The sequence below is a fragment of the Hyposmocoma kahamanoa genome, unplaced genomic scaffold (genome assembly GCF_003589595.1).
Source record: "Hyposmocoma kahamanoa isolate Upper Pololo Valley unplaced genomic scaffold, ASM358959v1 92, whole genome shotgun sequence".
NCBI classification, from domain to species: Eukaryota; Metazoa; Arthropoda; class Insecta; order Lepidoptera; family Cosmopterigidae; genus Hyposmocoma; species Hyposmocoma kahamanoa.
The window spans coordinates 19,162,187-19,177,844 of NW_020654748.1; the positions used below are offsets into that span (position 1 = coordinate 19,162,187).

At 35.8% G+C, this 15,658-nt stretch overlaps 1 protein-coding gene across 1 annotated transcript in view; it reads left to right on the plus strand.

Moving 5' to 3' along the window:
• The window catches only part of LOC113236931, a 124,531-nt gene that overhangs the window by 106,035 nt on the left and 2,838 nt on the right, over positions 1–15,658 (plus strand). Inside the window, exons 3-7 of the mRNA XM_026473157.1 lie at positions 4,823–5,018; positions 7,719–7,804; positions 13,467–13,596; positions 14,456–14,581; positions 14,829–14,941. Of these exons, the coding sequence (XP_026328942.1) occupies positions 4,823–5,018; positions 7,719–7,804; positions 13,467–13,596; positions 14,456–14,581; positions 14,829–14,941 (651 nt within the window). The remainder of the gene's footprint in view (positions 1–4,822; positions 5,019–7,718; positions 7,805–13,466; positions 13,597–14,455; positions 14,582–14,828; positions 14,942–15,658) is intronic.

A 15,658-nucleotide genomic window follows, 5' to 3' on the forward strand; every position in this document is an offset into this window, starting at 1 on the left:
ATTAAAAATACAAAACCATTGTAGGTACCGACCGTGTGAAGAAGAAGTTTCTATTTATGTCCAAAAACTTTTTTTTTTTTCATAAAAATAGTACAATAATTCCTGATATTTCGAAGTCACGTACGTGTACTATATAAAATGATCTATCCCTTGTGAAGTTTTGGTTCAGGAGGCGTCCAGTCAAAATCGGAATCGTTATTGTCTGTAGCATAAGGATCAGCGGGAGTGTCAACGAAATTTTAATTTAGGCACGCTCATTTCTCGACGCCGAAGCGTCTCTCCAGTTCCCATAAACCTACGCATCTGGAGGGATCGTAGGATATCTAGCTTATCCTTTACTCTCTCTCCGGGCTAGTGCCGCAGATGCTGGTAGTGTCTTGCGACAATGTCCGGACTTAGCTTCCGACTTAAAGTGCAACTCATGTGACCCGCGCATGTCTTCACCTTAGGCCCGAGAGCCTAACGATCTAGACGAGTCTAGACCGCTATTAAAACGCGATATCTGCGTGCGGAACAAACGCCCCGGCCACATGTTACCGGGGCAGATGAACGTGTTCTTCCCTGTAGCTAACCACAAACCCCGGCGAGTCCATACTTAAGTCCGGGTCCACCGGAGACGCCCGTAAAGGCGTATCACTGGCGGAGGGCTTGGCCCGGATGCCCGCCGTACCCTGGTTTTACCGAGGAGCCCGTAGTCTATCCGGGACTCCCTATCTGTGGGGTCAGTAGATAGAAACAGCACTCGCTGTGCAAACAGACTAACATCACTCGAATGAGAACCTAATTTGTAGCCTTGAGATGGAGATGTTTGCCGAGTTTTTTGAATTATTCATCATCAATTCAATTTGTAACAAGCTGTTCGATATATTGTTAACAGAATCCACTGATTGGATTGGCACAGAAACTTTTTCATATTTAAACAGAATTTTTTCTTGAATTTGTGTACGGGTAGCGAGACTCTAACTTCAATTCGGGGATTTCGCGGTGTATTCCTTAATCAGGCACCGGCGAATCGTGGTATATGTGCTATTATCTTATAACATTATACTGTATCTGTACTAAAATTGAACATAACACTGTAACTCCGAACTTACAGTAAAATGCTTCGTAGTGGGTAGAATCTTACATCAAAATACTTTTAAAGAACTCAGTACCTAAGACGAATTTCGTAGACACAGTTTTATGGGTCGATACACCTCGAAAAATTAAGATACCGTTAAAAACTCCAAATCATGAAAAATGGAGTTACAGTGTTATGCTTCTCAGGTACAGGAGTAGGTCTTGCATATAGATCTTTGTTCTACGAATGAGTCGATTTGTTATTTATCGTAGTTAGGCCAAGCCTTCGCTGTAATATATTAAACGAGTTCAATCACAAGTTCCAAATAGTTTCAATGCTATTTTTAACTGAAAGTCAAGAGATTAATCGTTTGATACATTTTGTCGTTTAGCAAACAACACCGTTCAGATAATTTCAAGTCGTTTTAAAGGCGAGTGAAAAAACTGAATCTCGTATAAGACTATAATAATGAATGCAGCTTAAAAACATAATTGTATGGGCGTTGTTTATATCATTTTTATTATACAACCAACACCCATACAAATATTCACGTTCATTTTCATTTGAGTAACGTTTAAAAGACTACCAATTTTCGGCTTGAGCGATGTTATTTGCCAAGCGACGAATTTTGTATTTACGAGCGATGGTAGCACAGCAGGAGGACAATTGCTTTTCAATTGAGACTTCGACGGTTCCTTCGAAGTCTTGTAGATAATGTTTTACATAATGTTTTATTAACAATACCCGTGCATAGCGGTGGGGCGTATGATGGGTTAATGATGACGTCCATAATATTAACCTTAGAACTAAATCCAAACTCATGGTAACACGATTTCTTTTAACCAAGGTAAACGATTCTTTTTTGAGGAACTGTGTACGTTTTATAATAAAATTCCGGAGCATATACATGTATATAAATTGTCATATCCTAAGTTTAAAACCGCAATTAAATTTTTTTTAATTAAAAAGTTATACATATTACTTTACGTTATTATAAGTTATACAAAATTGAAGACTACGTATTAAATAAAGATATAAATAATTATAAAAATATTAGACAACATCACAAACATTGCTCTAATCCCAAAGTAAGTAGCTAAAGCACTTGTGTTATGGAAATCAGAAACAACGACCGTACCACAAACAGCCATACCGGAGACAATATAGAAAAATTAGTTTCCACACTGACCCGGCCGGGGATCGAACCTGGGACCTCAGAGATGGCGACACCAGGAAAACCGGTATGCAAGCCACTCGACCACGGAGGCCGTCAATGTGTGGAAAGACGACATGCCTCTAAATTCCGCACAAATTTGATTCAAATTGTATTAAGCCATGGCGTTTAAGTTCATTTGAAAAGAGCAACTCCAAATGTTTCTTGCTCGTTCTTCTCGTGGAACTCCACAGTGAACAAGCAATAGCTTAAAAATGTTGAATTTATTTTACCTGTACAATAAAATTATTGTTTGACTTTGACTTGGATGATTAGCAAATACCTCCCGCAAACAGTGAAGGGAAACATCTCGATGAAACCTGCACGTCAGTTTTTAGGTACAACCCTAGAAACACGTGCGAAGACTATGGCCTATTTATTATTCTGCCCTCCTTATCTAACGTAATCGCCATTTTTAGCGAAATGAGTTATCAATACATCTGGAACGGATCGCAACGAGTACGAAGCGAGTACTGCAACCCCTTAGCTGTTTTTAATACATTATTTAGTTTCAGTTTTATGATAAACAAAATCAAAGTAATTGAAATTTTTGAAATAAAAAAATCTTTGCCCTGGCCTTATGTCCTATTTTTTTTGGGATCGGCTCTCCTAGTCCGCACGCACCACTCCGAACGCCTTTGCGTTATTTTATCTACACCCATCGTCTTCAAGTCTCTTTGGGTGGTTCCATTCCAAGTGGTCTGGGATCTACCTGTCGTCTTTTGGCGGTTTCAGTTTCTAGCGCCAAGATTTTTTTGGACACATGTCCAAAAAAATTTAGCCATATGGCTATCGTCCCTACGCATTACGTGACCATACTAACATAATCGGTTTTCTCTGAGTTTGTCCCTCGAATATAAAAAATAAAATCTTTAAGTACCAATATATCGAAAATTACCAAAATGCAAATAAATGCATTGGTTATGATAACGATACCTCATCCATACCTCTCCTTACAGGAAAGCCGTGCCTAATAGTGCAACCATCGAAAACCATCATTGTTTTATTACGTTGTTGTTTGTTGTAGGTGAAAAATTTATTTAAATATAATTAGCGTTTCACTGTTTTCGGAGTAGATATATGGAAAGCTATTTTAAGCAGAGTGTAATTGATGATGGAGTAAGGTATTTCTATGTGTAACAGTACTTGCCGAGAATATATCGGTTATGTTGTGAATTATTGCACTTTCACTCATAGCCGCGTACACAATCGCCGTGTTACTACCATCGACTGTTTTCACAAAAAAGAAATTGTTAACACACATTGTTTTATCACTAACAATAAACTGCTGTATCGATTTTCTAATAACGTTTTCTCCCAACGTTTACTTGGGTTTAGATAGATCATTTTTTTTATTGCACTGTGGTATATCGACGAAATCGATGGCCTAGCGGATAGCATTGTGGACGCTAGATGAGGTAACTTGATTCCTGGTTGGACAAAAAATAATTGAACATCAATTCAATAAAAATTTAAAATACAGGACTACTATTCTATGATCTCTTCGGAAGACATCAAATTGAGACATGCAAGTTTCCGAACCCGAAAGTATTTTCCCGGTCTTTTGTTTCCTCATAAAATAGTTTCTTTAGAATCTGTTTATCACATAAAGGCTTTTCCCAAGGCCAGCTATTCTCGACCCGATTCTCTATGTGGTTCAGATTATCTGATCGCTCAAAGATTGGCCTCTGTTGGCAAATTGCCTGGCCGAGTGAAATGTTCCTGATTTTATCCTCAGTACAGCTTTGTTCCCTTGTAATTGTTTCTTTACAATGGTGATTAATTTAATATTGGAATTTAATCCGACACCTTTAGATTATAATACTGGCTATAATACGCTCTCCCTGGTACTTTTAAAACTAACTTGAAACTTCGAATGGCCTAATAGTTAGATCTACCGTCTCTCAAGCAGAGTGCGTGAGTTCAAATCCGGGCTCGCACCATGGAATTTTTCGGAATTTGTCTGCGAATCTTAATTTGAAATTTACCATGGGCTTTTCGGTGAATAAAAAGATGATGACACCTGCACGTCGAAGAAAATTTACCACCCTCGAAAAAGTGTGAAGTTCCCGACCCGCATCGGGTCAGCGTGGCAGACTACGGCCTAAAAATCGGTACCTATCTGGAAAATAGAGAGGGTTACTGTACGTGCACCCAGGGCGGCTCACTCGAGGCACTAGCCTCTTGAGAACCAGATGAAGTCAGTGACAACGGACTGTGACATCCCTGTACACTGGCTAATCTGGGGTCAGAACCTGAACTTATAAAGTTCCTTTGAGCGTACAGGTTATTGTGCCCTTCCCGCATAACCTAGAGGTTGATAGGGGTTACTATAATCAAAACTTATATAGAAAAGGTACGGGAGCTGCTCTAAGTAGACCATTTAACAAAAGTACAACATAATTACACGTTTAGTTACCTGACACCAATCGATTATAGAAAGTTCATATCAAAGTCGTCTTCTAAGCTTAATCTGTCTAGATAGACTGAATATTCTAACTTCTGAGGAGCATTTGATTTCTAACTGACAACCTTGACAATGTTCACAGGTTCATGGGTGTGTGCGTCCACGAGGGCCAACTCCACGCGCTCACGGAATACATGGAGGGCGGTTCTCTGGAGCAGTTAATCCTAGGCGAGGAACCGTTGCCGCAGCCCCTACGAGTTTCCCTCGCCGCTGACGTCGCCTCCGGCATGGCGTACTTGCACTCGCTTGGCGTCTTCCATAGGGATCTCACCGCTAAGGTAAGAATTTTCAATAATTTTGTGGATAATATTCTTTTATAATACTTCTGAAGTCAATGCTAGCTTCTGTTCCACCTCAAAAATGTGTATGTAACAATATAACAATATTAATAATAATTTATTTCTTTTGGACGGTACAACACATAATGTAATCAAAATACAGATTTATCATGTTATAATTTTGGTCATACATTAGTCATTTAAACAGATTAACGCGTTGTAAACTCCTAAGCCAAGTTAATAAATTTATTATTGGAGTTAGTGATCCTCCAAACATGATAACAGTATTTCTTATTATAAGATAACACTCGTAGATAAATTGAACGATATACCAACATAATTTTCAACATAATTATAATAATAATAAATATATATAATTATATAATATAATTATGTACGTTTTACAAATTTCCTATAGTCCATTTCACATAGCATGGGTACAGTGACGTTTGAGATTTGAAGTTTCTAGGGATGTAGTGGTGTAAAAACGAATGAAATTAAAATCGATTTAAATATCTTATTGAGATAGTTTATAACGAATAGAGAATCGATTTAGAAATTATAGTTTAAGAACAAATAAAGAAGAAAATAAAAAGGATTAAGTTATTATGTTATTAAGTTACTAAAAAACTACACATCAATTTAAAAAATCAATTACCAAACAAAATGTCAACAAAAAAGCGTAAAAACAACAGCAACGAAACGAAATTTGAACAATTACTCCACAAACATCGCGCCAAGCTTAAAACAAAAAAAATAATATATAGGGGGTATTAACGCGAGATATACAATAGCCGATCCGCTTTATCGATTCTATGGTGTAAATCTCTAAGGATAAATATTCCGTTTTACGCATCCAGCAGTTCAGGCAATTTATTTTTATCTTTATCATTTCAATTTCTATGTTCTTTATAAGTATATAATATTTATTAATATATAAAGAAGATAATATTAACAAAAATATTAATGATATTATTTATTAAAGACTGAAACAAATATTGTTTGAAAAAAGTATTGGTTAAAAATAGTATGCATGTAACTTAAAAATGTTAAATGTCTCAGTACCCGTCCTATGTGAAATGGACTATAGTTATCTATGTTGTTCGAAATAAAAATATATTAGTTCATAGGAACTCAAAAAAGTTCTTTATTGCAAGTACCTACAGTTAGTGCCTGTACATATTTTTGCAATAATCTATTTCACGGACACTCCTAGAAGGCAAAAACTTTTATGTCAAAAACTAGAAGTCTATGTGGAATACGAAGTTCTAACATTTTCTAAACGTGTTTATCTGAAAGAACGGTTTCCGTCGACTGTGGCATTGTCATTTAAATCAAATGGTCCAAAACCTTAATTAACTGTGTTAGAAATTGGATCACTTTACGAATATTTCTATGTGCTTGTTGCAGATTTTTGTTTTTGTTTTTTAAAGACTTTTTTGCCGTAGCGCCATCTGTGAGAAATCTATGAAAGTTTTTATTCACTGAGTCAGGTACCTTTACAGCTACCAATTGACTAGAGATGTCACTTTAATAATAATAGGTTTATCGAATATCACGGTGTTTTACTACCGTGATATTCTATTATTTTTTGTGAAATTACTCCACCAGGTTGTTATAATCATTCATTCATTCATTCAGAAAAAAACATTCGATCCGTTGAATTCGAACCCGCGCCTTCAACATACGTGGTTGACGCTCTCCCAACTGGATCACTTTACCCATCTATCGGGTTTCCTGTCGAACAATCCAGAAGATGTGGTTTTGGCTCATTTTCTATTAAGGTGCAACGTTACGATCCTGTTACATTACAAAAGTTTTTACATTTTATGTCCAATTGTTGTGTTTTCTACTAAAATATTTACTTTGTAAATAAAACCTTAAGTAACATGTTGTCTGTTATGATTGGAATACTTAACTTTATTCCACTCAATTAAACGCTAATTTACTACATGCAAAGGTTAGGTGAGAGGGTTAACCAAGAACGGGTGCAGTTGGTCAATTGTGTCAAGAGACGCAATCAACTGCACGCGAACTGCAAGAGGTGGCGTGCAATGCACACGTTTGGAATTTGCACTTCTGTATGACTGTTTGAGGAAATTGTTTTTCACGCAGTTTAGTGATTTGTAAGTGATTTTTAAATTATAGAACATATATTAACAACAATGTATTCGTTACATTTAAATAATTAATTAGAAATTTGTAAATAAAAAATATATTCGGTAGGAAGGTAGATCAATAAAACTACTTGACTGAGCGAAGCTGCGAATTTTGGTTCTGTGATATGATAATTATGTCCAGAATTCAAAGTATTTTAGGAAATGAAACAATTTTTCCGGGCTTAAAATCGCGTATATTTGTTTTTTCAAACAAAGCAACGCTTCGAGCCTTATACAGGTCCCGTATCAATCGTAACCATATACGCGACAAATATACATGATTTTTAGATGCGTTATAATATTTTTATTTGAAAAGTAAATAAGCAAGACTTGAAATTATCAAATTGATTAAACACGACTACTCATTCATGACACGAATTCCCGTGAGATGAATGAGACTCTCTTGGGGTCGGACTTTGTGAACAGGATATTTCTTCACTCCATCATTTACTAAACTTTTTTCTTCTCTATTTAATGTACTAACGTAACATTGCGTAATTATACGTTATTTGATAATAAACTGTGATGTTTTGTGTTTCAGAATGTACTACTTAGAAAAGTCGGTGACGGTGACTACACTGCCGTGGTAGCCGACTTTGGCTTGGCTGCTAAAATACCCCATCCTGTGTAAGCATCTCTTTTTTTTATGAACGAGATTAGAACTAGCGATAGGCAATCGTTACTAAAAAAAAATCGACGATAGTTGTACTCATCGTGTACTCGACTGTCGATTTAGTAGTCTTTACCGGAAAATAATCGAATACAGTTACTAATTTAGTAATTACTAACACAAGTTCCTCCATACTTTTATACGAATATGTAATTTTTTTTTTTTTAAACTAAAAATTCAAAATAATCGAAGAGCGAAGCGGTGGCAGATTGAAATCGATAATATTAATCCATATTTATTTAATTATCGTAATAATATTTTTTATATATATATATAAATAATTTAATTTACTATTTCATTATATTATACTAAAACTTAGATATTGTATATAGAACTATATGCTCAAATTATTCTAATGAAACCAGCAATTATTACATATTGATATATATCCATCCATCGCACTTCATTATCGAGTGATGGTGTTTGAAATATAGAACATATCAACAACAACGATTTAAATATCCGCGTAAAACAAGCAAATAGCGCCGATGCCCGCGATTTACTAATCGACAACAATCGAGAACGGCGGCACGGTGCGATCAATTCATACGGCTTTCAATCGTCCGCATTTGTTGTATTAAGTATTCTTACCAAACAACAATCAAAATTTGATCCATAATCGACTATCGATTAATAATAAAAAAATCTATTCACCATCATCATTCCATCAACAATCAAACATTAGTAACTAGTAGGTCAGTAACTACTTCGACTCACATTCGATATTTGATTAACAATAAAAATTAATAGTATAGTGACTAATTTATTAAAACAATAAAATTATTTTGGTCTTTTTTTATGATCGATTAATTCGTTTATTGTGTGTAACTATCGCCCATCGATAATTAGAAGTAATTAAGTTACTTTCTAAATATTAGAGAGACAGTGATCTCTTTTATTTGTAAGTAGAAACGACGATAGTGTGTAGGTACCGGTTGTCGCGTCCAGTCTCCATGCATTACCAGCGGACTGACTGGCCATAAAGGGTTTGTAGTATCTGAACCCGGGGTCGGTTTAAAATAGCAGCGGATCCCGAATGAGCCCAAATACGAGTACCGTGTGTTTCCGGGACTGGTTGCTTATAAAAAATAATTAAATTGGAGTCGCAACTGACTAGACTGACAGAAATTCAAAATTAAACTGACTTTTCTTTGGACAAACGCCGACGAGGGAGTCCTGACTGAACCTCTCATGAGACAAAAATCTCTTACAGGACGTCCCACAATTGGACAGATATAAATAGAACAAATTTGTTGAAATTACATATAAATAAATCAACATCATGTATTCTGTAGACTAACAATTGTCATTTCAACACTATACGAGTAAATAACGAACCTACTCATTACCAGTCATAACAATCTGTCAATAACTTTCAAATGTTACCACGTGGAAATCCCATATTTGAAATTCCAACTAAAAACAACAATTATCGCATCCAACATGCGTCAAACGCATCGCTATACGCATGAATTGAGTCGCACGCAATTTCGCGTGTCGCATTGATAACACGACTGATGTAAAATGGTCTTTGACAGAATTATTACGTTCAGTTGGCCAATCTCAACGACTTTTAGGAACCATGTCGAAATATGTCTACATGATAACGGTTGATAGCATTGTATATTGTGAATTGATAACCATTGTCGCCTGCGACATGAAGTGTGCCCGCGTCTCATACCGAAAATCTACGGGAAACCTCGTCGCATTTTGATTGCGTGGTTACCAGTATATGCTATGAATTGAAGTGGTGTCTACTACTAACTACTACTAATCTACGGGATTTCGCGTCAAAATATGAATACGTAACAAAAATCGCAGTGTAAATTAAGATATTTATTTTCTTTGGCAATTCCGATATATTATATCTGATAATTGTCTGCTGGTACTAAGGTTTTTTTTAGGTTTAAATTGTTTTTAAGGTTTTAATTATTTCTTTAATTTTTAACTAAATATTTTATATATTTATTAATATTTTATATTTAGACTAACAGTGAAAAAATTTTTTTATTTAGCAGTGAGAAAACTACATAAACACGCAGAAAAATCTTTGGAAAAATATTAGGTTGGTGATTTTTTTAGAGTGATATTTGACTATGTCAATCTAAAAAAATCGATACGGCTCTGGATGTCTAACTCTCGTCCTTCGTCCGAAACAATTATTGTTAAGTAAGTAATACTCGACTAATTTAAAAAAAACTGTGAAGTATGAAGCTTCATTGGCATCATGCATCTTTTAATTTAGTCGAATGTTACTTGTTTCACAGTAATTGTTTCGGACGGAGAATGAGAATAGACCCCCACATACAAACACATGTCTCGTCATTGCTTATGGTAGCATTTTGTTCTTAATTAATTATATAAATATGAAAGTAATTGTCGTATAAATTATACTAACATTGTGTCTTCGAACCCTGCTATAAACGATATCGCCCGTTAAATGAAAGAATTTCACTTTATTTTATAACGCCAATTGACGAGACGTACAAGTCGTGCGCCAGGTGGTAAGCAGCACGTCTATACGTAACAGTTACAACGCCACTCAGGGCTTTAAATCGAAAAGAACTAAGAGGCACTGCCATTGCGCCCGTTATCCTGAGACATAAGTTGACAAGTCCCAAGTGCCTGTAATTTGACAAGCACCCTTACTCTTCCAAACGGAACGTAGTAATGCTCACATTATTGCTTGGCGGCAGAAACAGGTAACGTGACAGTACTTGCTTGGACGAACTCTTTCACAAAGAACTGTACTGTGCTACTTATAGTTTCTATTCCACTATATTACGGTATTTACCGTGCCAGTTGAACACCTAAACTATCACGTTCCAAGAACGTGTTATTGAACTTTTTTTAATCTTTCACCACACGACGACCTTATAATAGTAAACTCAATCTACTACAGAGAACCGCAATATTGTATACAATTACCGAATTTTATATCAAAAGTATGCCTAGGTCATATTATAACGGCCGTAGAATATATATACTGTAATATACAAAATTCCTCCTCCAAAGTAGGTACTAAAGTCATAAAAATAAGGTTGATAATACTCATGTCAGTTAGTCCTTAATAGAAGCGGAGTATTATATATTAAAGAATAACATTAGATCATTTGTCAACGCTGACTATTTATCATTGCGAAATATTGCAAGGGAATTCGACCCTCATTTTTAAATGAGGTTGCGTATTGTTGGTTAGATTTTCCTTTGAGGTGTGTCGTAGGTGCGGTATGGGCACACCCCGGACACTCCATACAACACTCGAAAGTTATTTACCTACTACTACTACATACAGCAAGGCGCTATCTGCACACGCGCAAATGTGCACGTGAAGTGGCAGGGTTACCCATCACTTTTTCGTACTATTACGTTACGCGGTCAAAGCGGCAACATAGCGAAAATTCTAACGCGAATCTGTTATCTATAATGCTTTTAATAGAATCGTAATAATTACACATGTTCATTAGGTATTTATATCGAAATAATATTATATTTTTCATTACTTCACTAACTAAAATGATATTAAAGATTTATTTAAAAAATATATTAAAAACACTTAAAATATTAAATTTTGGACAGGTACCTTTAAATAAGGTAACCATTGTATTTGGAATTGCGTGTCCAAGTTTATCATTACCTAGTTAATAATTAGGTATATTCACTACGTAATATTTATCGGCAAGACAAATTGAAAATTAATAAATAAATAAATAAATAACGCTTACTAGGAAGTAAGCAAAAAAATTATTATAAACAGCCGCACACAGTACAATTCACGACTATTATAAATAGTCACCTATAATGATGTTATATATTAACATACAAGTTTCGTGATGAATAAATGAAAACTACATTCAAATATCAAAGGCGTCTTATGCGAAAACGACTCGCCGACAGCCTTGTTGTCGTTCAGTCAATGTGACCGTCAATGTGGGGAGCGTGGTGCGGTATTTAAAGCTAGGGAGCGGCGGAGAGTGCCCATTCTCGTTACTTTTTGTTCTCTGGTATGGGTCACAAGTTTAGTACAGTTAGCATAACAATCAAAGATATTATTTTCATGTATATGTTTCTGAGTGCTCAAAATATTACATTGAACAAAAAGCAAACTTATGCCAAGAACCTTAGAAGCTGTTTATTAATACAAACCTAAAAATGTTGTTCAAATATTAAACAAATTACATTCTGATCTTAAAGTAAAAGACTTAGTATGGTATACTTTTTTTGCATTATAATAAAAAATGTTAAAATTATCTAAATTCTGCAACATTTGCTATAATAATAGCGTCAAAAATAAAATTTTGATAAAATATATTTCACATGTGTCTGTGTGGTTTATATTGCTGTCAGTAATCAAAAGGCGGTCCGCTCAAATGCATTAAGCAAAAATAATATTATGATTAAAAACATTTCCCGACCGTTATTTAAAGAATGCTTATGTGATGGACCTAAATAAACGAAAATTTATTATTGTCGCTCCAAAATAAACACAGTTATTATCCTAAACACATAAAACAAATTTTGGAGAATTTGGCACTTCGGTCATTTTATATTTTGATGTCTACTTTCCTGTACGGTCAATATTTACGATAGGGTTGGTCTCTCAAAAATTTTCGTAAACGACAGGGCGCGAGTTCGCGTCAGAATGCTGTATGATAATTATATACTATATAATTATCATGCAAATACAAAATAATGAGCTTATTTTGTATTTTTTTTTTTCTTTTGACGCCTCTTACGTACTCATTACTTCGTAAGAGGTACCCAAATTAGTTTTTAATATTTCTGTATTATATTTTTTCAATATTTTGCAAAAACAATAATAAAGTTTTTTTACAACTGCCTCCACGGCCGAACGATTGCCATGCCAGTCTGCTACGCAAAGTTAGATCACGGTTTCGAATCCCGGGCCGGAAGAAATATTTGTATTGCCTACATTTATTTCTCTCGTGAGTTTGGGGGTAATTTGTGATTGTCTATGTGTGTGTGTGCACCCTCGATAGCGGGTTTCCCTAGTGAGGGGCCATGTGTGTATGCGTTATTGTTATTTTTGGAAAAATACTTTGAAAAATACACCATTTGAAAATTTTAGGACTTTTTTTTATGATACCATGTGACGCCGGGACGAAAAAGTCAGGTGGTCTGAGGGGCACTCCCACTGCACTCATCATCTTGAGATTAAAGTAATAAGTTGGTAAGTCCCATGTGCCCTTACCCTTCAGGACCGGAACGCAGTAATGCTCACATTACTACTTAGCGGTCGAAATAAGTAAGGTTGCTTCCCTGGACGAACTCTTTCACAAGGAGCTCTACTGTATATAAACTTTCATAACAGGTACGTGAAGGTACGATCACGGTACAATAGACCTGCTTATAAATTGATGCTGAGAAGTACGGGTGTACACACGCGATTTCCACGTTTATATTCAGGACAATATTTAACGCTCGTGACTTTACAGGTTTCAGGGGAAATGCTTGGAGAAGATAACAAAATGGTTCGCATACGAAATACAACGATAGTTAGAAAGTGGCTAATGTCCGCTCACCAACACTCGTTCATTGTATATTATTAGAAAAGATTTTGCTAGATAAGTATGTATATGTGAAGGATTTTTTTTTCAGTAACGGGTACCGGTTACCAAGCGTGGGCTCGCCGTGGTGGATGTCGCCCGAATGTCTGCGCGGGCGCTGGTACGACCATCGCTCCGACATTTTCTCCTACGGCATTATACTCTGCCAGCTTATCGCCAGGGTAACCATCTTTTATTTCAATAAGTTTGGGAATGTCTTTAAATACAAACTACGTTTAACTACTTCACGAAAGATGTTATTGTAATGCCTTCGCTAATAGTACTCTTATTCACTAATAGTATTTTCTTTAATAGTACATTGCGTATAAAAGGCGGTAAATAAGGAACAATGATCGAGGCTCTATTGGAAGTCCGAAGTCGAAGACTGAAGGCTTTCGCAGTCGAGGTTCATAGTTCCCCTACCGCCTGTGTTACACAAAATGTTTTTGATCACATGCGCGAAGAAATAAATACAAAGATGAATGCAAGAAAAATAAATATCGCTTCACAACCAACGATATCTATGTACAACACAACAATTACAGATTTTGCAAATGGGGGGTTGTTGTGTTTTTTTTTTATAACCAGATGGCCAGGCTATTCTTCCACAAATAATACAACTCGAACTAAAATGGTGTACATGGGGAGGACGCATGGCGGCCAGGATGAATTAAACATGAAATAAATAATTTCAAAATACTAAAAATACTGTGACTTTGAATTTATAAAATGTACTTGTTAAATATTGTCAAATAAATTGCAAATGTTTCGTTTTTTTTTCTGTACTTTATTATATATCTTTATATTTTTCGAGCATAAAATCTTTTTGCTTAATCTTGATTTTGAAAAGTACAGTACAATTAAAAATTAAATGAATCCATTACTGCCACAAGGCGGTAATGTAATGCAAAAGCCCGTAGGCGTAATTTAGGAGAATACGGGTCGACCTTGCCCGCGTGTTACGACACTGTTTACGAGCAGGTGTGATGAAAAATAGTTTAGTAGAATGTTTATGGATTGACGCAAACGGTCACTTTGCAGGTGGACGCCGACCCGGACGTGCTGCCGCGCACCGACAACTTCGGCCTCAACTACATGGCGTTCGTGGAGCTGTGCGACGAGCGCACCGTGCCCGAATTGCTGCGGCTCGCTTTCAACTGCTGCATTGTTAGCATTGCATTAAATTATCATTTCTGTTGACTGTTCAAGGTTTAAGTACACTGCGTACAGACCTCAGTGAATATGTCTATAATTGACATGTCTTTTACATGCATACATTGTTGATTATTTTGCATCTGCTGCCTAACGGGCAAGTGCCATTTTAACTTGAATCGTGTAAAGGTTTCATAATGCTAACAACAGGTATGTTATAGATCCAAAGGTAGTGAATAAATAAATGTTTGTTCATTTCCAGTACGAGCCTAAGGCGCGTCCACTATTCCCCGAAATAGTGGAGAAGCTCGCCGAAGTCAAGGTGGGTCTCGACGACGCTGCCTGGCGCTGCCACACGCCCAGCACGGCCGAGAGGTATGTATCAGAATGAATATATGTTTTTATTTTATTTATTTATTCAGGTAACAAACAATTATTTGAGAACATTGTATATAAATAGACTTACAGTACCATATACTGAAACATGAAACGTAAATTGTACAAATACGTGATGGATTCAAAATATCAACATTATACTACCAAAATGTCTACATTACTGACCCAAAAATAAAAAAAGTATGCGTTAGGACCACTAGAATGTCAGTTCTCCCACTTTTTTCTTAAACGTATTGAATGAATTTGCAATATCATACACACATCAAAAAAAGTTTGCGATCAATAGCATAAGCTCCTATAATTCTTTAACTTTATCAAGAAAAAATCTATGTTGTATGCTTTCTTTAAATAGGAATACCCTGTTTGAAATTAAAATATAAAACTATTTTTTATTATTTATTTTAAAAAATTGAGCCATTAATCATAATGTAATAGTGATAGAAATTTCATAGAAAGAAAAAGACTGTTTAATTAAACTTAAACAACAATTTATTATTAAAAGGTGTGAATTCAATATAAAATAACTCCTCCCCTGGCTCGAATACATGCGAAGATCCTCCTGGGCATGCTGAGGATCAAGTTATCCAGCATTTCCTGGGGTAACCTATCCCATTCTTCAATAGCGGCTTCCCTGAGCTCTGGAACTGTCTGGGGACGTGGCTCACAGTTCCATACTGCTCGTTTAAGAGCATCCCA